This window comes from Protopterus annectens, chromosome 2.part1 (genome assembly GCF_019279795.1).
Source record: "Protopterus annectens isolate FY-2018-M chromosome 2.part1, PAN1.0, whole genome shotgun sequence".
NCBI lineage: Eukaryota > Metazoa > Chordata > Ceratodontiformes > Protopteridae > Protopterus > Protopterus annectens.
In genome coordinates this window covers 943,556,060-943,580,519 of record NC_056729.1, presented here as the reverse complement: position 1 = coordinate 943,580,519, position 24,460 = coordinate 943,556,060, and the positions used below count along the sequence as shown (strand labels likewise).

At 43.7% G+C, this 24,460-nt stretch overlaps 1 protein-coding gene across 1 annotated transcript in view; it reads right to left on the bottom strand.

Moving 5' to 3' along the window:
- Nucleotides 1-24,460, bottom strand: part of LOC122794922 (probable ATP-dependent RNA helicase DDX60) — a 2,165,155-nt gene that overhangs the window by 89,474 nt on the left and 2,051,221 nt on the right. Inside the window, exon 38 of the mRNA XM_044063515.1 lies at nt 12,394-12,545. Coding sequence (XP_043919450.1) covers nt 12,394-12,545 — 152 coding nt within the window. The remainder of the gene's footprint in view (nt 1-12,393; nt 12,546-24,460) is intronic.

The window sequence follows — 24,460 nt, the reverse complement described above, 5'->3', positions numbered from 1 at the left end:
AAGTGGTTTAATTTGGTCTTGATTTTAATTTACAAATGAGATTAGAAAAGAAGTCCCTAGAAATAAATTGGAAAATAAAGGACTTGGGAATGTTCATTGGCAAGGGACTCTCTTTTAAATCTCATATAATAGAAATAAAGCACAAGGCAATGAATACAATAGGATGTATAGCCGAAACAATCTCCAGAGATGAAACTAGTATGCTCAGATTATACAAATCAACTGTAAGATCTACAGTTGAATATAATTTAGTTTTCTGTACCTTGTCACAAACTGATTTAGGACAACTAAAAGGCATTCAATGGATGTTTACAAAAAATACGAAGAGTTAAGAACTTAGACTATTTTAATAGACTAAAAGAACTAAACCTGTTCTGTACTTCATATGGATGTCTAACAGCCAAACTTTGGGTTTTAATACTCTACTAAATTTCACAATTAATAAATGATCTTGGAATGTCAAAGGCTACACACTACTACAAAAATAAGTAAAGGGCCCACTATAAAGGGTTGAAATTAACAAAACAATTTAAACAGATATGTTTATAACTCAGTCTATTACTACAATATGAAATGGTTTAACCTTTGGAGTGAGAAGTGTAGGAACACTAACAAATTTAAAATGAAATCAGACAATTATGTGTAGAACATAAAATATACATTTGGAATGCAGTAAAATATATTTTCAAATGGTCATGTGACTTAACCAGCAGCTTGGAGAGTACTACTCATATTATGTCTTCTTCTGCTCCTAGCAGATTACTACTATAATGAAGAAAAGAAGAGGGGCCTTGATATAAATTTGTTAGAAATGCTTTGCTGAAACTTAATTACCCATATACTCTTTGAGCATGCAGAGAGCTTTTAAATGGAGCTCCAAAGCTCTTACTTCTGTATTGAAATTAGGAGGACAGCAAATGATACTTCTCTCAGATCAAGACAGTCTGAGATATCAATGTGGCATGTGCCAGTCTTGATGAACCAGGATGAACGAATACATTTTGCCAAGTAGTACATCCTTGACTTCTACTGCATACAGTGTCTGATAATTTTTTCAAGACCTCTAATGTACGCATTGTTATCCTAGGATAGGAATGCTATGATGTGTGTTATGCTAACTGATTTTTTATTAGCTAACTGGGAAAGTGAACTGGTATGAAGACCCATTTAGCCATAACCCAGGCCCACGTCAAAGCAAATAGCAAATCAGGCACATGCTTGAAACACAATTCTTGACCTCAAAGAAGCACAGACAAAATAATATTCTTAAAAAAAGGCTACATTAATAACTTTAAAACAAAATATAAGTATATTTACTGCTGAGTAATGCATCCCATACTGCAGGACATTGATATCTGAATATTTACAGATGGCAACTGTAGAACAGTTTGTGTGTGTGTGTGTGTGTGTGTGTGTGTGTGTGTGTGTGTGTGTGTGTGGTGACTTTAAGAAGCATTTCTAAGTGACACACATGCAGTATAAATACCGAGCACGTGCAGGCAACAGTGCCATTTTGACAGAAGAGCCTGAGTGTGAGCATGTATGAATGTGGCAGTCAGTCTGTTTATGTTTATTTAAATTTAAGTTACAAAGCCTTAATCCTGATGTGTTTGTGTACAATAAAGCTGACTGAAAAGAACCCACAACTGTTTGTCTGTTTTATCCTTACCAGGCGAGTGACATGGTGTCAGAAGAGGCATATCTAAAAAAGCAAAAGAAAAGAAAAAGGCCAAAAACGAATTACAGGTAACGAAATCTTGCACAGATTATTTATTTTGTAAAGAAAATGCAACAAGATATTCTTAAGGCACAAGATGTATTATTAATCAAACAAGTAACACAAAAACGTATTATTAAGCAAACAAAAGGCACAAAACGCATTAATAATTAAATGGAATGTTCGAAACCACAGTATCTGATAAAAGAATTATCAGGGAAGCTCATAAGGGGTTCAGAATTGCATCAGGTTATAAAACAAGCATATTTAAGGCAAAACGAGCATGTTTAAAATAAAATGAATATGTTGACAGCGAAACAAGCACAAGAAAGTGTAATGGGCAAGAAATAAGGATAAATGAGCATGGAAAAGCAAGTCAACTGCACATTTTTGAGTAAAACTACTGTATTTTGGGCATGAGCTATTATTTTGCATTAACAAAAGCTATTCAAAGCATAACTAGAGTTGTTCAAAGTATCTCAGAGTGTGTAAAGTGTTTGTAGTGTGCGCTTCATTATGATGCCTTTATTTCAGACTTTATGTGTGTAAACTGCAACTATTTCACAAAGTGCAGTCAAAATCAGTAATTTCAAAAAGCTTCCTGGGCAGTGTACATATATTGACAGTGTGCCGCCATTTTGAAGTGTTTCTTACACTGTACAGAGTTATTGCAAAGTACAGCCATTTTGAAAAATTGACTTTGTGCTGTATACAGTTCTTTCGCATGTGCAATCATTTTGATGTGTTTCTTACACTGAGCTTCTTCTATCGCATACAGTTTACTTGCAAAGTACCATTATTTCAAAGTGTTCCTTACACTGATAAGGAGTGGTTTTGCAAAGTACAGTGACTTCAAGAGTGTTCTTGTACTATGGAAGCTTATTGTGGTATTGGGCATAGTTGTAAGTCTTGGCATAAAATTCTAGCATATATATATATATATATATATATATATATATATATATATATATGTATATACATACATACACACACACACACACACACACACACACACACACACACACACACACACACACACACACACACACACACACACACACACGTGCATGTTTGTGCATAAATTCAAAAGGCTTCAGTAGTGTGTATTGATATGGCAGAGGCATTTCCAGACCCAGTCCACTTGTATTTGACCATAATATTGCAGAGAATTGGAGAATATTTGAGCAGGAATATAACATCTTTATACAAGCAGCTTTTTCAGATAAAGATGCACATACAAGGGCATTCAGTTTGCTTAACTTAGCAGGGTCTGAAGCTATTGAAAGGGAGTGTTCATTTGTGTATACACCAGCAGTATATACCGGAGAGGGGGAACCACCAAATTGTTGTACCGGCTGAATCTAGAGAGGATCTTGTGTGTCTGACGCATAAATTCAGAGAAATGTACAACCCTCAGACAAATGTTACATCAGAGAGGCATTTATTTTACATGAGAGACTAAAAGCCAGGGGAAACTTTTGCAGCTTATATGACTGTCCTGAGAAATAAAGGTAAGTTGTGCATATCTAGTGAATTGAAAGATGAGTTGATAAAGGACAGGCTTGTGTGTGGTGTCAATAGTGCTACAGTGAGAAAGATTTTGCTTCGTGACAGTGATTTAACTTGGAGCAAAGCTATAGAGATTTGTCAAATCCATGAGCTTACAGACAGGCACACAAATATGCTTGCAAGTGATAAAAAGAATGGTTTCACTGAGTCCCAGAGCAAATGTAGACAGCATGAAACATGTGGCTAGCAGAAACAGGCCTAAGCACATGGCAGCTGCAACTCCAGCAGGCTCTTCCAGAAAGACACGCGATTTTCTAGCAAATTCCAAGACTAGCTCAGCAAAATGGACATGCTCAGTGCAGTACAAGGAGAATCAGCAAAACCTAAGTCAAGTTTTTTTGTTAACTGTTACAACTGTGGTGGCAAACATAAGTCTAAAAGAGAAAAGTGCTTAGCATTTGGTCTGCAGTGTCACAGTGTAAAAAATGGAATCATTTTCAAAAGTTTTGCAAATCAAACAAGCCCCATTCTGATATAAAGAAAGGTCACTCAATGAAGCAAGTTGATCATATATAGAGCTGCAACCCTACTTTCTATGTAGATGGTGTATCAGCTGTCGGTGAAAAGACTGATGCAGTGGATTTGTTGGCAAAAAATGAAGTGTTATGTACTGTTCTGATTAATGGTAAACCCACACAGTTCAAAGCAGACACTGGTTCAAGGTGTAATGCTATGTCAGTGGAAAGATTTGCTAAGGTGAGAGTTGGTGAGCAATTTAATTTGACCAATAGTGCGAAACTTGTTGCTTATGGAGGTGAAGAGACTCAAACTGAGGGCTCAGTAATACTTTCATGTTTTTTTTTGCTGGAAACAAGTACTGCTTGCAATTCTACATTTTTCGAAGACCTGAGCAGTCATTGTTGGGTCTTAGAGGCAGTTTGAGAATGAAACTGCTTTCTTTTCCCAAATAAGTTCATCATGTAAGCACATGTCCTAGTTGCAATTTCATCAATACCATTTTATCAGAGTATGCTGACTTTTCGATAACAAGTTGGGCAAACTTCCAGTTGTGTACTCCATGAAAATAGACCTAGAGGTCAGTCCAGTGGTCAGACCAGCAAGGAGAATTCTGATAGCCATGCAGAATAAAGTTAAGGTCCAATTAGACAAAATGGTGAAGCAAGGTGTGATTTGTCCAGTCAAAGAACCAACCAAGTGGGTGTCTTCCATGGTAGCTGCTCATAAAAAGAATTTGGATGAAATAAGAATATGCATTGATCCGAGAGATTTGAATAGAGCATTAAAGAGATCCCATCATTCTATGTGTAGAGTACAGGAGGTCACTGCCCTGATGCCAAATCCCACATTTTTTTCTGTTTTGGATGCAAAGAGTTCACTCTGGCAAGTGATCGCAAATCTTCACTACTGATTACACTCAGTACCCCATCTTGCAGATACAGATTCCTTAGGATGCCTTCTCGTATAAATTCTGCAAGTGAAGTCTTTCAGCGAGCAATGGAGCAAATTTTTTCAATTATCCCTGTGTCGTAACTGTTGATGATGTATTGGTCGGAGGCAATGGGAAGCAGAGCATGACCAACACCTCAGAAAAGTTCTGGACAGAGCATGTGAAGTGAACCTGAAGCTTAATCCTCTGAAGTGCAAATTCAGGTTTCCAGAAGTCACATATGTAGGTTATTTATTTACCAGTACTGGCTTATGACCTGATCCATCCAAACAAGCACGCCATTCTTGAGCTGCAGGCTCCAGATAATGTCCAAGCCCTACACCATTTCCTTGGTATGGTTAATTACTTGGGTAAGTTTATACCTGATTTTAGTGAGATATCAGCCCCTTTAAGAGAACTAACACACAATCATGTTACCTGGTCATGGTTGAAATAGCACCACACAGCATTTGACAACCTTAAGCAGAGAATATCCAGTCCACCTACATTGCGATTCTCTTTATGTTAATAAGCCAGTTATTCTTTCTTGTGATGCTTCTAAGTTTGGTCTAGGTGCAGTTCTTCTCCAAGAAGGCAGACCTATTGCCTATGCATCTTGAACTCTTACCCAAACTGAAATGCATTATGCTCAGACTGAGAAGGAACTTTTGGCTATTGTCTTTGCATGTTCTAAGTTCCATGATTATATTTATGGTCAAGCTATCCAGATCGAAACAGATCATCAGCCTCTAGTTACTATTTTAAAACAACCTATGCATACAGCTCTGGCAAGACTGCAAAGTATGATGCTCAAATTTCAAAAATACAACTTCAAAATGGTCTTCACTAAAGGCAAACTTCTTTATCTGGTTGATACTTATCCAGATCACCCAGAGGTACTACAGAACAGCATGATGCAGAGAAGCTTGACTTTTGATGTTAACAAAGTGCATAATTTTTCTTCTATGAGATTAGATGAGCTGAGAGATCATACAAAGACTGATCCCATTTTGCAAAATCTCAACCACTTCATTAATGTCAGATGGCCATCAAAGCAATCTTGTGTACCGCCAGAACTGCAACCTTACCTTTCTTATCAAGACGAGATGTTGATGGAAGACGAGTATCATTTTCAAAGGTCCTAAAATTGTTGTTCTTACTTCCTTACAACATGAATATATCCAGATTTTACATTGTGGCCACCCAGGTTCTGATTCTACCAAAAGAAGGATGACAGGACTAGTATTTTGGCCTTCTCTATCAAAAGACATTGATAAAGTGCTTTCCTCTTGTTTGGTGTGTAATATACCAAACTGCATTTGCAAAGAGAGCCACTCTAAATCAAAGTTCTGAATATCCGCAGTCAAATGGTCTGGCTGAATGTGCAGTACACAGTGCAAAGCAATTACTTGAGAGGTCAAAGCGTGACAATACTGATATCTTTTTGAATCTACTCAGTCTCAGAAACATACCCTGTGACAACCTACTTGGCTCACCTGCTCACAGACTTCTATCTAGGCAAACTAGAACAACCCTACCTATTACTTCCAGTTTATTAGTGCCTAATTCTAATAACAACAGAGCAACGTAGCCCATAAAATCCTCTACAAACCTACTAACACCCCTACACTCACCTCCCTTATCACACCTTACTGCAACCTTAAAAGCCTACGTTCCTCTAAGAAACTTCTTATATCTACTAGCAAATCCAACAATATGGCAGGCAAATCCTTGTTCTCAAACATAATAGGCAAAGCCTGGAACTCTCTTCCTGACAACCTCACTGCTAGCTCTTCTTTTCCCTGTTTCAAATCCCAACTCAGAACTCACCTCAAAACTCACTGGCTCTGTCCATGTACTAACCCTGACTAGTTTTCAGTGACCCACTAGTACTCTCTGTTCTCCTTCAAACAAACCTTACACTAAATCTCTTCTATTCTCACGCGTAATTTGTATTCCCTTAGTCTGTATTTAATTTCTAATTGTTGCTTCTGTAAGAACATGCTATGATAATACGATAATCATTTTATTTTTTCTCATTATAACTACTAAACTTTGTAAAGACTGATTTTAATGTCTATATTTGGAGCTTTTCTCCCGGGGCCTCTGCTGAAAATGGACTTATATCCAGTTGGACCTGCCCGGTCAACAAAAGTAAAATAAAATAAATAAATAAACAATTAAAGCCCAGCTGTTTAAAAAGAGATCTTTGCAGAAGTCCAGTTATGACAAGAAGAGCAGATTCCTTCATCCGTTGGAGAAAGGAGAGACTGTGAGGATGCAAACGGCAAAAGACTTCGACCGGACTGGTCAAGTGACAGGTGTTTGTGCCGAGCCGAGATCCTACCTAGTAGAGGTAGAGGGTGTGGAATATAGGAGAAACTGCAGACATCTTCTTCCTGTACCAGAACCGATATTGCAACATTGTACCTGTGATACAAACTCTAAATCTCAGAGCAATCCAGACAATGTTCCGATGGCAAAAAGGACATGTCTAGACAACAACTCCTGTTCCTGATAATGTCCCCAAAGATGAACATTCTGTAGAGACAGTCCCTGTTGCTAAACCAATTCCAACTTTTATATCACACGGTTTGTTTGTATCTCTAGGCCCAGTCAAAAATACACAGCAACCTGGATGTGATTGCTTCATATGTATCTAGTTTTGTATAACTGCATGACAAAAGATTATTTTGTACATCTGCATGTCAATTAATGTCATTGTTGTATGAACAATTTCTCAAACAGTGAGGATGCAGAACAGTATGTGTGTTGTGACTTTAAGAAGCATTTCGAAGTGATGCATGTGCAATATAAATACTGAGCACGTGCAGGCAGCAGTGCCTTTTTGACAGAACAGCCGGAGTTTGGGCATGTATGAATGTAGAAGTCAATCTGTTTATAAGTTTATTTAAGCTTAAGTTACAAAGCCTCAACACTGATGTATTTGTGTACAATAAAGCTGCATGAAAAGAACTCACAACTGTTTGTCTGTTTTATCCTGACCAGAAGAAGAACAACAAGCATAATTGACAAGCCTATAACCAAATCTTTGTAAATTATATACATTCTAAAAGAATCCAAGAGTTGCTAAAACAAAACGCTAAAAATTTATAAAGTTAATAGTGCTCTGAATAGATTCTCAGTAATTTTCTCTGAAACACTAATATTTTACATAGCCAAAACATAGCTTAATTTTAAAAATACCAGTGTTCTGTTCCTTTCTAGCTTGTTGATGCAATTCATTCCATGTGGCTGAGACAGTCTTCCCAAAATGCCTTTTTCTCAAGAACTATACCAAAGCTAGGCCCACTTGGGGCAGGGGGCAATACCTTGGTTCCAGTTTTTCAATGTATAATGCTGTGAAGCAGTACTCTAGGTGAAGAAACATAAAAATACCTGACAACAGGTAACACAGTAGCCCTGGCCTTCACTGATAGCCAACTACCTTTCTGGAAAGAGAGACAAAAGCGTTCATGGAGTTTAGAAAGTCAAACGAATCTGCATACTCATAGTGGCTAGAAGATGGTTTGTTTTGTGTGAAGAGTTAAAGGAGGCAATGGGAAATGACTCTTCTAACCCTGAGATTAGAAAAATATACCCCCTAGTTCAGAGCAAGTTTCTACATGACAGGTAATTATTCAGTGTATTGGTTATACTGAGTGCGTCAACATCCTTCAGCCTTTATGGTGTGACAGACTTGACTAAGTTATTTTATTTAGAACTAATCAACTGCTACTGACAGCCAGCCAATACCATAGTTTCCATACATTCTTTTCAGCCCAGACGTGTATGACCCTATCCCTGAGCAGCTTCCTACCATCACCCACAATGATACCACAGTATGAGCAGAAAATGATTGATTTCAACAATTGGCTAACTTTCTGGTTTCATTCTAAGGGGATCCAGCATCTGTCTGTCTGGGATGACATGAGTGACAGACCTCGATGCTTTGCCAGAGATGGCCTGTACCTGTCACCCCTGGGCTTCCGGATACTGGCCAAGACTCTTGCCACCCCTATACTGCCTTTTTTAGGCGATGTTCCAAAGACCAAATTACCACTGTAACAGCTACAAACAAATGCAATCTGAGGGTCATGCTGCTCAATGCTAGAAGTCTAAATCTCAAAATGCACTCGCTCGAAGCACTCCTCAAAATGGAAAACATTGACATTTGTGATGTAACAGAGACCTGGTTTAAAGCAGAAAAAAGCACCCCAGCAATACCAGGCTATAGCTCATTCCACACCTTTCTGCCTCAGAACTTGGACCGAAGCTCCAAAGGCGGTGGTGTTTCCATATTCATAAAGGATGCACACACCTCCAGAATGGTAGCCCAACATAACGCATAAGAGATACTTCAGGTGCAGTTAACACTCGGTAAGACGGCAATTCAGGTCGTAGCCTGCTATAGGTCCCCAAACATGTCCCAAGACTCACACTCCACATTTCTAAGCACCCTGGAGAATATTAGGGTCCAGCCTAACACTCTCATACTGGGTGACTTCAACTACCCCTCCAGTAACTGGGAAAACTACTCATGTACCAATACACTTGCCCATTTCCTGGAATTCATTAATTCCAATGTCCTGGACCAGCTCGTTCTTACCCCCACTAGAGGTAGCAACATCCTTGACCTGGTCATTACTAACATGGGCGACCATTGCTCTACACCAATAGTCAACTCCTCCCTGGTTAGATCTGACCACAAACTAATCACCATGGAAATATACATCCCCCCCCCCCGCAAAGATAACCACCATGAAAAACTTCTCCAACGCTAACTTTGGGCTCCTAAAAACTAACTTCACGGTACCCATGCAAATGGAGAATAGTTGCATGACTGCCAAATCACACACCAATGCATTGTATAAACATGTACACAAATGCATGGATCTCGCCATACCCAATAGAACCAAGATGCTCTCCTCCAAAAAAAGGAAGCCAATCTGGAGGTCTCCTGCCAAAAACAAACTCTACAACAGAAGAAAGGAAACTGATGTGGAATAAGGTGAAGTCCCAAGACTGGAAAAACTCTTTTATCAGCCTCAACAAAAAGTTGAGATCCCTCATCAAATCTTCTAAAGCTAGCTATGAAAACAGAATTGCAGCAGATAGTACAGACAAGCACAAGGCCTTCTATAGTTATGCAAAGAATCTCCATTGCAATACCCAGATTTGCTCTGAGCTACCGCCTATACTGAGCCAACAGATATTGCCAATATACAGGCCGATAGATTCAGTGCCAACTTTACCCCCCACAAAAGACCAATCATAATACCAGTAGATTGCCAGGCATCCAGTATTACTGATGCACAGGTTAAAACAGCACTGTCCAAGGCCAAGAATATAGCTTTTATGGGACCTGACAATATCCCTGGCCATGTTCTACATGAACTACAGAGTGAACTTGCACCTCACCTGTGTGGCCTGTTCAACCACAGCCTCACCACAGGCTTTGTCCCTACCAAATGGTGCACTGCTACAGTCATCCATCTCCACAAAGGAGGAGGGATTACAGACCCTGGGAACTATCGCCCCATTAGCCTGATGAGTCTGATGAGTCTGATATGCAAAGCTATGGAACGCAACACCATGGACCTAACAAACAAGGATATTGGGAATCCCCAAACTCTGGATCCCACACAGTTTGGTTTTGTTAAGGCTGGATCATGCCTGCTCAACCTGGTCGACTTCTATGAGTCAGTCACCAGAGTTGTGGATGAAGGCAAGGTGGTTCATACAGCCTAGCAAACTGGCTCACAGACAGAACCCACAATGTGAAAGTAGCTGACTCCAAGTCAGACTGCGACCAGTCATGAGCGGAGTCCCACAGGGTTCAGTCCTGGGTCCTCTCCTGTTTGGTATCTACTTCTCTGATGTCCAGGCTAACATGACGGGACTCTGGCTGACAAAGTTTGCAGACGATTGCAAGTTGGGAGCTACTATTAACTCCCCAAGTGATGTTGACATCCTACAGAAAGGACTCACTGAGACCAACGACTGTTGTCAGAACCATGGCCTTAAGCTCAATGCCAAAAAGTGTGTCATCATCCCCTTTGGGAAAAAAACAGTTCCCATGAGTTACCACATTGATGGTAGTCCTCTGAACACAGACGGGGTTAGAAGAGATCTGGGAACACAGGTTGACAGCAACCTCTCTTTTGACCACCACATTGCCACTGTGGTCAGAAAGTCCTTCTATGTGGCACATCTTATTACTAAGGGTTTTGCATCCAGGAAGAAAGAGGTCATTGTCTCTCTCTACTCTTCCCTCATTAGGCCAGTCATTGAGTACAATGCCCCATTTGGCATGTACATCACTAGACACCTGCAACAATTGGAAAGGACGCAAAAGTACCTCACATAGAGGATCCTAGGCCTTAAACACTTGTCCTATATGGACACACTCAAAAAAACCCAATTATTCTGTCTCATATCGCTTACTTAGAAGCGATCTCTGCTTGAATTACAAAGCCATGTCTGACCCAGCTCTGTTAGAAATGCTACATCTAAAGAAATCCCAATCCCTGCACACCACATGCTTCAGAGACCGCAACCTCATTACCACAATCAACAGAACATGCTGGAGGGACAGTTTTATAACCCAGAGACTGCCCATGCTCTGGAACAGACTTCCCATACATGTCAAATAGAGCACCTCACTGGCCCTCTTCAAGAGAAACCTTCATGAGTGGATGGGAAATAGAAAATTCACCCCGGGGATCACTCCAGTGGCTCTATTCAACAGATGCACTGGGAACTAAGGTCGGGTGGTACAATGCCAGGGTAATCCTATGGGCTAGGCTACTAAAGGCTCCAGGGCCATTAGCCTAGTACACACCTATGAACCTATGAATCTATAAAGTTTCTGGACAGCATGATGGCTCAGTGGAACGATCTCTGGCTCCCAACACCAAAGCCAGGAGCTCAATCCTGACTTCTACTCACTGTCTGTTTCAAGCTTTTATGTTCTCCACAGCTATGTGTGGGTTATCTCTAAGTACCATGGTTTCCTGTGACCTCCAGGAAACATGGAGCTTCATTGAATATGCTAGGTTATCTGTATATTTATATGTTTTATCTAGCCTTGCCCTTGTGATCTGGTTTGTGGCTGAGAGAGATCTACAGGTCAAGCTTACATACTAGGTTAACGAGTAGGAAAATGAATAGATATAATCGGTTCTAGCACCTTTTAGCAAGATCAGGTCAGCTGCATATATAGTTATATTCAAACTGGGCAGAGCCATGACTAGTATCTGCTGGTAAGTCAATTTCTTTAAAAAAAAAAACAAACAAAACTCAAGGGAGTAAAATTAATATATGGTAAACTTCTTTTGCCAGCTTCATGATCAAATGCTCAAAGTATTTTTATACAAATAGCTAAATATGTAATAATAATTCTCACACATTTAAAAGGGTCTCTTTTTCATACTCCTAGAAAAAGACACTCATTGGTTTATGAAAGGTCATGTGGTGGTTGATGTGCGACAGGCTTTGCAACTATAATTATTTTAAAACATATTTACCTAACAGACTTGCTTGCATGTATTACACTTGCTCAAATAGTAAAATGTGCTGTAAATCCCTATAATGGGCTCAGTCACTGCATGGCCTCTGAAACAATGTTGTTAATTAGGTGATACATATCACAGGATACACTGGGAATATCTGAAATAACAACACTTTCATTAGCAGTTAATAGAAAAAAAATACTTACTCATTGTCATCTGTAATTGCATCCAGTGAACCATGTTTATAGAAGTCAAGAGCATACGCATTGTATGGCATTTTTCTTCCTTGGTGATCAGTCATCTTCATCTGAAACCAAGGGATATTGTGCATGTGGAAGCCAATGGTATGTAAAATAATCTGAAACATAAAAGTTTCATATATATTTGTTTTTATGTGACAGCTTATCATTCGTGACTACAAAATGAAGTTTTTATAGATGCACAATGGACACAGGGGCTCCTATTTCTAAGAGTTTTCTTTTGAAAACATAGGCAGTTTGATGAAACACAATCGATTAGATTATCTTTCACTGACAAGCCATCACTAAATTCGCAATTTAAACTACAGCAACCTGACCACAACGTACATGCCATAACTATTTTTTAAACTTGTGCAATCTCCATGAGGGGCCATATCCTTACAGTCCCAAACTATTACAGTTAGATCTGACATCTCTAAATCTTAAAGAAACAGAAATACTTAATTTTGTAATAAAAACACACATTTTACTGTCTCCAAAATCTGTCAGATCATCTTCTAGTGAGCTATAAATGGTATGTCTTAGTTTTAGTGAAATAAAGTTCAATCAATCATGTATCACCAAGCTGTCCTGCAACTAAGAAAAAGAGAGCAATTTTCATACAAAAAAGATAAAGCTTTCTATACAGGTAAACCACTTAATGTTACACAAGGCAAAGCCTTAACTACATAATGTAGGCACCACACCAGAAAAAATGTCAGTACTGAAATTAACTCACATCTAAAACTTTCATACGTACATATTACTGAGAGAATCCAAAGAGTTCAGAAGAATGGTCAAATGGATTCTGAACAATTTCATACAACTGCTTGCTAAAGAAAGTAAAACATGTGAAATCAACTAGCATGAAGAACATTTAAATAATCAGCACCAAAGTAACTGCAACTTGGATGAAAGGACCTTTTTTCTACAGCAAGCATGCTACTTGATGAAGCTTCGACTCAACCTAGTGTGCGCTGCAAACAACTGCCTGGTTACAATGATTTAATGTATGGTAGCTTGTGACTTGGTGGAAAGATATGTAAAATAATCACATTGGACATTATTCATAAAACAATGTACATGGTGGGGTTAGCCTTTGCGATTCATAAAGCACTGGATTCAACAATGTACATGGTGGGGTTAGCCTTTGCGATTCATAAAGCACTGGATTCAAAGGGACAAGATTGTGTAATTGGTCTTAACCTTCTGTGAACACACACTATGCCACTCACACACCACACATACACATTAACTGTACTCAGTTCATAAAATGGATGACACCTGCATACAGGCTGGTCCCACTGAAGAAACTTATGGGACAATGGCTATACATAACAGATGGTGTGCTGTTTGGGAGCACAGCATAGACCCACTTCCATGTTAATATGTTGTTCAGAATTCACAGCTGAGCAGCATATCAGTGATAAATTAAGTAAATGTATTTATTTATTTATTGATTTATTTATTTGACATTTGTTTATTGGGAAAGTCCAACTGGGTCAAAAAATTAGAAGTTATGTACTCACCATAACGTTCCATCTGAGTAGGTGACTTCATTCGGATGCAACCTGTGGGTATCGGATCCGATCTCGGATCCGAGCCGGCAATTCAAAAGCTTAGGCTCCGAGCTCCTAGCTCCTCCCTCTTACCCATAACCCCTTGCCAAGCCCTGACTGACCTCAGATTGAGTTTGCCTCAAAATACTGACCACAGTACACTAAAACAGCATAAATACTCGCTCTATAAAGGTCGGGGGGATGGTTGCATCCGAATGAAGTCACCTACTCAGATGGAACGTTATGGTGAGTACATAACTTCTAAATCTGAAGTAGGCAGACTTCATTCGTCTGCAACCTGTGGGACAGAGTCCCTAGCTACCTGAATCTTGGGCGGCCATCATGGAAGGATGTTCCGGAGCACCGCTGAGCCAAAGGATGCTCTTCCTCTAGAAACAACATCCACCTTGTAATGAGAAATAAAAGTATGAGGCGAGGCCCAAGTAGCTGCCGCGCAGATATCATCCAACGAAACACGGGACTTAAAGGCGGCTGACGTAGAAACTGCCCTAGTAGAATGAGCCGTAACCCTTTGAGGAGCAGGTCTGCCTGAAGTGCCATATGCCTGCAGAATGCAATTAGCAATCCATTTAGATAGAGTGACTTTAGATATTGCTTTACCCAGAGCAAATTTAGCAAAGGAGACGAACAGCTGATCTGATTTCCTGTGGCCAGCTGTCCTGTTAATATAAAAACGTAATTGTCTATGAACATCCAAGGAATGCAATTTGTATTCTCCTCTGTTTGAATACTTGGGAAAAAATACAGGCAAATTGATTGACTGGTTAATGTTGGATTCAGAAGAAACCTTCGGAAGAAAAGATGGATTGGTCCTGAGGCACACCCTATCAGGGAAGAAAGAAAGATAAGGTGGTTTGACACATAGAGCCTGAAGCTCAGACACCCTTCTGGCTGAAGTGATAGCTACCAGAAAGGCAGTCTTCCAGGAAAGGTATTTTAAATCAGCAGAAGCTGCAGGCTCGAAGGGAGGAGCAGTAAGGGCCTGCAGGACTAAAGACAAGTCCCAAGGCGGTACAACCTCCTTGACTGGAGGCCTTAACAAAAAAACTCCTTTGAGAAAAGTTTTGCATAATTTCGCTGTCATAAGGGGAGCTGTGTCATGACCAATGTGATAATGTGAGATAGCTGCCAATTGTACCTTAATCGTGGAAGAACTAGCCCCTTGATGAAAGAGGTCTGTTAGAAAATCCAGCACAGCAGAGATAGGTGCTGAAAAAGGATCCACAGTTCTCTGTCCTGCCCATATAGAGAACCTCTTCCATTTACTCCCATAAACCTGTCTGGTGGAAGGTTTATGAGCAGCCACCAAAATGGCCTTGACCGGTGAAGAGATACCGGGAGTCCTAATTAAGGTTGGAATTGGAGCAGCCAAGCTGTCAACTTCAGGGTCCGCAGATTGGGAACTGGCATTCCCAGAGGGTGAGAGATGAGATCGAAATTGGATCCAGAATCCATGGTGGATTGATTTTGTGAGACCATACAAAGGGAACCAAGGTTGTCGAGGCCAGAATGGGGCAATGAGAATCATTCTGCTCCCCAAACTGTTGGCTTTCTGCAGAAGCCTCTGCATCAGAGGAAGTGGAGGGTAGGCATAAAGGAGACCGGGAGGCCAAGCATGCACCAGAGCATCCCTCGGGAACTCCCGGTGGGGAAGCAGAGCGAAGAAATTGTCATTTGGCGTTTGAGGGAGAAGCAAAAGATCGCAACAGGGTTGCCCCAAACGGCAAAAATCTTCTTCGCTACTTGAAGATTGAGGGACCACTCGTGTGGAGAAAGGATGGTGCGACTGAGCTTGTCCGCAAGGATGTTGGACTTTCCCGGAATGTGCGTTGCTACCAGAAAGCGTTTGGTGGAAATTGCCCATTCCCAGACTCTCATGGCCTCTCGACAAAGGGGGTAAGACCTGGTTCCTCCCTGCTTGTTGATATACCAGACCACCGACATGTTGTCTGTCTGAATCGCAATAGTCCCTGAAGGAAGAACGTGGTGAAGTGCTTGCAACGCTAAGAGCACCGCCCTCATTTCCAGGACATTTATATGCAATGACGTCTCTGTGGGATTCCACGTGCCTTGGACAATCTTTCCCGCAGAATGCCCCCACCCGAGGCAAGAAGCGTCCGTGGTCACTGTGGCTCGGGAAATGCAGCAAAAGGTCTCCCTGCCAGGGCTCCGGAGAAAGAAGCCACCACAGAAGGGAGTCCCTGCACGCCTGCTGACCGCAATCGGGCGTTTAGAGACGAACAAAGAGGAGACCACTGAACTTGAAGGGTCCATTGAAGAACCCGCGTAAACGGGCATGAATTAGAAGCGAATAGCTGCCGCCATAGAACCTAGGGCCCTCAGGACCGAAGCTGCAGTTGGAGATGGTTGCAGGATTGCTGTCACATGACACCTCAGGCTGGCGAAACGGTCTGGGGTGAGGAAGGCTCGCATTGATCTGGTGTCTAGTCTTCCTCCTATGAAATCTATAATTTGAGTTGGATTCAGAAAAGATTTCTCCCAGTTGATCGTGATGCCCAGCCTTGGTGCTAGTTGAAGAAAGTAATCCCTGGCTGAGCACAGAAGATGCCTTGATGATGCCGTCAGGAGCCAGTCGTCCAGGTACGGAAAGACCTGTAATCCCTGGAGCCTCAGGTGGGCCGCTACCACCGCTAGCACCTTGGTAAACACCCTGGGGGCTGAGGTGAGACCAAAGGGGAGGACCCTGAACTGATAATGACTGACTCCCAGCCGGAAGCGAAGAAACCTCCTGGATCGTCTGTCCATCCGAATGTGGTAGTACGCATCCTTGAGGTCTATGGAACACATCCAGTCGTTCTCCCTCAAGAGGGGGAGTATAGATTGCAGGGTGACCATCCGAACTTTTGCTTGGTTACTGACAGGTTCAACTGGGAAAGGTCTAAGATTGGTCTTAAGTCCCCCGTCTTCTTTGGCACCAAAAAGAACCTGGAGTAAAACCCTAATCCGGCTTGATCTGGGGGGACACGCTGGATGGCTCTTTTTTCTAGCAGCTGCTCGATTTCGATAGCTGCCGCCTCCCTTTGGTTGGGTGGAACATCTGGGAGGCTGCGAGATTTGGGAATCTTGAATAGGGGTATTGAATATCCTCTGGATATAAGTGAAGCACCCAACTGTCTGTTGTTATGGACGCCCAAGAAGTCAGGTGCATCGAAAACCGCCCCCCGACTGCCTCCAGAGACGGACAGCCGGGCAACCCTTCAGGGCTGCTGCGTGGGTCTCTCAGAGAAGGGTTCTCTGGACCCAAAATTGCCAGGAGCCCCTGCCTCTGGCACGACGACCTCCCGTCCTCCTCTGCCACGGAAGGACTGGTTATCCGAGCAGGTTGGGACTGCTGCGACTTCGGAACCACATCTTCTTCTGTCCCTTTTGGTTCTTAGAGAAGGACCTCTGGGGAGCTGAGAAGCGGACTCCGACGGCAGACAGCGTCTTCCCGTCCTTTTCGCTGTGGACTAATGTCTCGCGAACAGTCTTGCATACAAGGCAGAACCATCGAAAGGGGCATTCGCGAAGGTCGCCTTGAAGGGCTCTGCAAAGTCACAATGGCGGAGCCAGGCCTGTCGCCTCATGACAAGGCCTGCTCCGCTGGCTCTAGCGGCTCCCTCAGTAGCATGAGACAGCAGCCGCATAGATGTATTGGATACTGATCTGAGAGTGGCCATTCGGGTGGAGTAAACCTGTTTATCCTCACTCGAGATGGACTCCGGGGGAGATGCAGCGTATTCTTTAATCAGATCCCGCTGCATCCTGATGACATGTGCCATGTAGTTCAGCGCTCTCAAGGAGAAGGTCGCTGAACTAAAAACTCGCTTCCCAATGCGATCCATCGAACGGGACGAACGGGACTCCTTGCCCGGAGGATGGACGGAGGGACTCTCCTGGGCCAATTCCCTCTTCGTGGCTGCAGCCATCATCATGGCATCTACTGGGGACCCTTACTCCAGTGGGTGCGGTCTGATGGAGGAGAAAGAATGCGGTCCGGGCTTAGGATTGGCTCAATGGTGTCCGGATCCTTCCACGCCCTGATGGATATAAGATCCACCAGGGGTCAGCAGGAGGACACCCAAGAGGTAGAAGGGCCCGCCTCGAATGCCTCCAAGAACACAGACTCATCCAAGAAGCCTTGGGGCAGACCACCCCCTGATCCTTAACATCTCCATGATGTCTCCAAATGAGACGTCCTCAGGGGGTGACCTAGGGGAGCCTTCCCCTTCATCCAAGTCCGTGTCTTCAGTGACGGACTTAGGGGAGTCCATGTGCCTCCTCTTGCACTTGCGCTTCCGAGGTACTTCATCGGGGGGGCTGTCCGAGGAGTACTCTTCAGCTGATGGATGTTCCAAGGGAACCACTTGGGACATCGAGGCGGGCTGTACCTGGGACCGGCTGGTGGGGGCCTGGCCCAACTGCAAAGGAGTGCGGGATGGAGCCGTGGCAGGGACCGGGGGTCCGGATGTACTTGACAGTGCCCTTTCCATAACGTTGAAAGCCGAGGGGGAGCCAGCTTCTCTAAGCCCCGAGAGCCGACCCCCACTCGGATCCAACGCACGGATCGGAGTTGGAGCCGAAACCGTCGGATCCGAGACCAGTGTGCTCCGACCTGAACGGAGCCAAGACACCAGCTCCCTCGGATCCGAGGCTCGCCTCGGCTCGAGAGGTCGGGTCCGGTACCAAGCACTCAAGGGATGGGACGGATCCGAGGTGCTCCGACCTATCGGATCGAACCACCCCGGATCCAAATCTGCACGGCGCCGATAGCTCGAACCCGTGGTATGGGTCGGAGAAGGAGCTAAGGCGAAAAAGGGGTCAAGCCCCTCCCGGATGGGGGGGGGGCTAGGAGCACTCCCATTTGCATTTGGGCCTGGATGAATTTCCTCATCATCCGGTCCATATCAGCTTCGCTCATCGAAAAAGTTGATCTAGAGGAGGCCACCGAAGCGGACCTAGAGAACCGCCTCGGGGACCTCCTGGAAGGGCTAGCCTCCTCCTCCGCGGGTCCAGGAGAGAACCGAGGGGAGTGGAGCCGAGGAGGAGGAGGAAGACTAGAAGGCACAGGGAGGCCAGCTTAGATGGAGGAGCCGAACTAGAAGTCTCGGCTCTCCTCTTGTGGTGCTTCTCCTGTGCCTCTCCTTCTGTCTTTCCCTCGAAGAATCCTTCCTCCGGCAATTTTAAGGGAGGTTGAGTCCCAGCCGGAGGGGAGAACTCACAGCAACAGGTTGCTGAATGGAAGGGACAGAGGCGAAGCAGTATCTGGGGGTAAAAGACCCGCCAGCACCAACTTCACGTTCCCTTAAAGCCCGGGGGTTGAACCCTGCACAAATGGTACAACCAGAAGACAGGTGTTCAACCCCAAGATGACGACCGAGTGTGACCATCTGCTGGGGACAGCTTATGGCCACACTCGGTACATTTTGAGAAAACAGCCTTAGGGGCTTCAGACATCACAAACCTAAGGCCTAAAAACACACACACACAAACAAACTACGAAAACCCGAGAAAAATTAACTAAAGAGGGAGGAAAGCCTTAACCACACACAACACTAACTATATTAATGACAAAAACAGAGAATTTGAAAACTTTTTCAGTCAAAAAATCTACTCATCTCAACCAACGCCAGGAGCTCTAGAATTCCGTTGCTTCTTGAAAAGCGGCAAACGAAATCTGAGGTCAGTCAGGGCTTGGCAAGGGGTTATGGGTAAGAGGGAGGAGCTAGGAGCTCGGAGCCTAAGCTTTTGAATTGCCGGCTCGGATCCGAGATCGGATCCGATACCCACAGGTTGCAGACGAATGAAGTCTGCCTACTTCAGATCCCTATTTTCAGTGGAGGCCCAGGGAGAAAAGCTCCACAAAAGTCAAACAAAAGATACATTGTTGTAGTATAAACAAAAATGTTAACAGTAGCAAAAATAATTATTTCACCTCGTCACTGGCAAATATAACCACAATATGTACATAGTATAGCTACATTATTTTACATGAAGTGACTATGCTATTCATGCCAAAATTATTGGTGTAGTCATAAGGAAAAATTGTAGTAGTAGAGAAGGTACTTTAGAAAAGAAATAAGTAGGGGTGTAGTAATAGGAAACAAGGAAGAAGAGAAGAAGAATAAGAGAAAATAGTATATTAGGTTAGTCATAAGAGAAAAAATAGAATATCAGTTTAGTCAGATAGAGTTAAGAGAATAAAAGAGGATGAGAGAGGAAGAGCGCATCATCCTATAATCATGGACCTAATAAACAAGGATACAGGGAATCTCCAAACTCTGGATCCCATACAGTTTGGTTTTGAGAAGGGTAGATCATGCCAGCTCAACTTGGTCAACTTCTTTGAGTCAGTCACCAGAGCTGGGGATGAAGGCATGTTGGTTCATACAGCCTACCTTGATCTGGCCAAGGTCTTTGATACCATTCCCCACTCAGGAATCATAGAAAAACTCACTAGGTGGATTGCAAACTGGGTCACAGATACAACCCACAGTGTGAAAGTAGCTGACTCCAAGTCAGACTGCTGACCACTCACGAGTGGAGTCCAACAGGGATCGGTCCTGGGTCCACTCTTGTTTGGTATCTACATCTCAGAACTCCAGGCCAACACAAAGGGACTCTGGCTGACAAAGTTCGCAGATGATTGCAAGTTGGGAGCCATTATTAACTCCCCAAGTGATGCTGACATCCTAGGAAAGGCCTCACTGAGACCAATGACTGGTGTAGAACCATGGCCTTAAGCTCAATGCCAAAATATGTGTCATCAATGCCTTTGAGAAAAACCCAGTTCCCATGAATTACCACATCGATGGTAGTCCACTGAACACAGAAGGTGTTATAAGAGATCTGGGAATACAGGTTGACAGCAACCTCTCTTTTGACCACGACATTGCCACTGTGGTCAGAAAGTCCTTCTATGTGGCACATCTCATTACTAAGGGTTTTGCATCCAGGAAGAAGCACTGGGAACTAAAGTTGGGTGGCACTATGCCACGGTAATCCTATGGCTAGGCTTGTAAAGGCCCCAGGGCCATTAGCCTAGCACACACCTATGAACCTAAAAGAGGTCAAAGTAAGGTGATTAAAGCAGACAAAGCTAACAGTATGAATGGAGGGAGGAAGATGTTTGAAGAAGTCTGATTTATCAGCCTGGGGATGAGCAGGAGCATGTCCAGGACTTAGAAAGGTGTCTCTTAAGTACAATTTTGAAAGTTTTGAGACTGTAGCTGGATCTTAAAGATAAGGGGAGGGTGTTTCAGATTTTAGCTATGGAGAAGGAGTTTAAGTTTTTTCCAACTGCTTTCATGGGATGATGCTCTTGAACAAGCTGTTTATTTTCTGACCTAAGAGGTCTGTTTGGTACGTATGAGTTAAAGATTGTATTTAAGGCTGGGCAGGCCATGGGTGAATTAATGATTTTACGTGCTAAGACTAGCTGAATGTAGGTAAGGTGAAGTGGAAGTTCAACCCAGTTGAGACTGTGGAGGGCTATGCAGTGGTGAGACGTGTATTTTGCATTGGTGGCAAACTTAGCAATTTTATTATAGCAAGATTCAAGCTTAGATTTTAGGCAGGTTTGTAGGTTACACTGTAACAGAACCAGATGTACTGAAAATGAATCACTGCTCATATGACAAGGATGTATGAATATTTTATTCGAACCCAATCACGACAACAATTCCTGGTTAAGCGCTTTCAACTGTACCACAGTCTTCATCAGAACATTTAAGAGCTGTGGCAACTTCCTATATATACTCATCTCCTAATTGCTTAATGACATAATTAATTTAAAAAAAACAGCCAAAAATAGCTTAAAGATACATTTCACATATATATTGACATGTTGAGTCCCTACACTAAATAATGCATATAAAAACATTCTATATTATGTACACATATAAATATATAAATACTCATAATATTATAATATATAAGGCAATACATGAAATTTTGTAAAATATTAGACTAAAACACATACAGGATGATACATAAACCACTTCCTATAAGGGTATGTAAGGTGCATATGTATGGTATATAACCTACTATTATAAGTACATAATTTAATCTAAATATCAAAAAAAGGTTAAACTAAAAACATCCACTAAAACTATGAAAATTGTGTAAACATCATCATACATTTTTAGCCCTTGCATAGGATGGTTATAGGTATTTGTATTTATTGATATTTTTATGATAGCAGTTGCATATTTATATTCACAATTATAGATGTTATGTGATCCTATCTCGCCTACATTCTGACTGATGGGTTCGGAGCCGATCCCTCGGCTCCGACTCGGCACGCTTATGCCAAAGAGCGAAGTCTCACTAGTGTGGGTATTCCTTCGGCGCCGATAGTCATCGAGTCGCCTCGGAGCCGGTCCCCTAGCCCTTTGGGGCCGTTGGAGAGGCCATCTCGAACCCGTTCAGTATCCTCTAGGTCATCGAGGATGTCGGATTCGGATATAGACAGGGTGCTCCAAAGACTGTTCCAGTCCCCAGTCTTTCAAAAATTTGTTTCGGCTCCGACCCAGTTGGCTTCGGAGCCGATGGCCCATGCCCATGTCATTGCTATTCCTCCTCCGACCGCCGGCTCCGGCTGAGCAGGTGCTGTTGGAGCCGGTGGAGATCTTAGGGTCGGCTCCGACCCTTACTCCAACCCCGCCTTCGGGTCCGAGTTTGGTACACGGACTTCTTCGGCTGTGCCCTGGGGTGATGTTTCGGGACCTATGCTATCGGTTCCGAGCCTCCCTCTCGGTGCTTCGCCTGCGCGACTTCCCTCTCATATCATGGCTCTGGGGACCGGACACTCCCAGGATTCTGGGGGTCCGGGCCAGAGCTATGAGGAGTGCCTTGGCCAAGTCTTCTTCGGCCATCTCTCCGGCTTTACCGGCACCTTCCCTGGGCGTGGAGACTGGGTCTTTGGCAGTTCCCCTGTCCGTAGGCAGCGGAGCCCCTGGGCCTGAGGTTACCCCCATTGGGGGTTCCCCTCCTCCTGAGGGTTCTTCGGAGTTGTCTTCAGAGGAACCCCCAAGGAAGAGATCATGCAAGAGGAAGCACGTGGACTCCCCTGAGTCTATTACATCGGACACTGATCTTGATGATGCGGAGGGGTCCCCTGTCGCCCTCGGATGATGTCTCATTTGCAGACATCTTAGAGATCCTCAAACAACGAGGCGGCTGGATATCCAAACCCCCCTCTGCTGATGAGTCAGTGCTCCTCAAGGCCTTTGGGGCTCAGCCCTCCGCCTCCTGGGTGTCTCCGCCCTTCGACGAGCTCCTGGATTTAGTTTGTCGGAGGGCGGGAACATCCAGATACCGTGGAACCAGTCCCTTCTCGCCCTAACAAATTTTTGTCTGCCCCACCCGAGAAGGAGTTCCTGACTAAAGGCGTGGCTGTAGATGCCATGGTGGTGGCATCTGCTACACAACAGGACGTGGCAGAGGCTTCAACGTCCGTCCATCCTCCTAATAAGGAGTCTAGGAGCATGGACCGCACGGAAGCGCACCCTGACTTCAGCGGCCTTTACTTTAAGGTCCCTGAATTATTTGGCACATTTTACCAGGCTTCAGAGGGATCTGGTCAAGGAGCTGTCAGATTCCTCTCGGTAACCTACCTGAGCAGCTAGCCCAGTCGGTTAGCTCTCAGTTGGCTATCCTTACTTCAATTTCTAACTCGTCCATGAGGCTCATTTCATATGCAGCAAGGGGCGGTAGAGCGGCAGGCACAGGCATGGCTCTACGGAGACAAGCCTGGCTCCGTTGTGTCAGTTTTGGAGGCCTTCAAGTCTTCCTTCGCCGACGCTCCCTTTGATGGGTCCTCTTTGTTTGGACCTAAGGTTAAAGACACCCTTACCCGCTGTGAGCAAGAGGGAAAAACTTTATCTGCTGTAGGTGCCCGTTATTCCACTCCCTTTCAGCCTTATCCCAAGGCTAAAGGAGGAGGGAAGATGTGGTTCCGTAAATCACGTAAGTTTTTTCCTCAACAGCAGGAAGATTCCCCTTCTAGAGGCAGAGGACGGGGAAATTTTTCTGGGAGACGCCATCCCAGAGGCGGCAGAGGGCCCCGCAATTCTGGAGACCGCGAGTCCTTTCGTGGCTCTTCAGCCTCCCACACCTCATGAGGGATTGCCCGGCTGTGCTGCTCCGGAGCCAGTCGGGTGCCATTTTACCAAGCACCTAAAAGCCTGGGTGTCAATCACTCAGGACAGATGGGTGCTTCGGATCATTGCCGGAGGTTACACCATCCCCTTCACATACTCACCCCCACCGTCCAAAAAAATCCCGGACCCACCACCCAGTCAAAGGGAAATTGCAGCCGCAGAAGCTTTAAAGCTGCTAGAAAAAGGAGTCATCCAACTGGTCCCCACAGACCAGATCGGATCCGGAAATTACTCGAGGTTCTTTTTAGTGCCAAAAAAGACAGGGGACCTGAGACCAATATTGGATCTCAG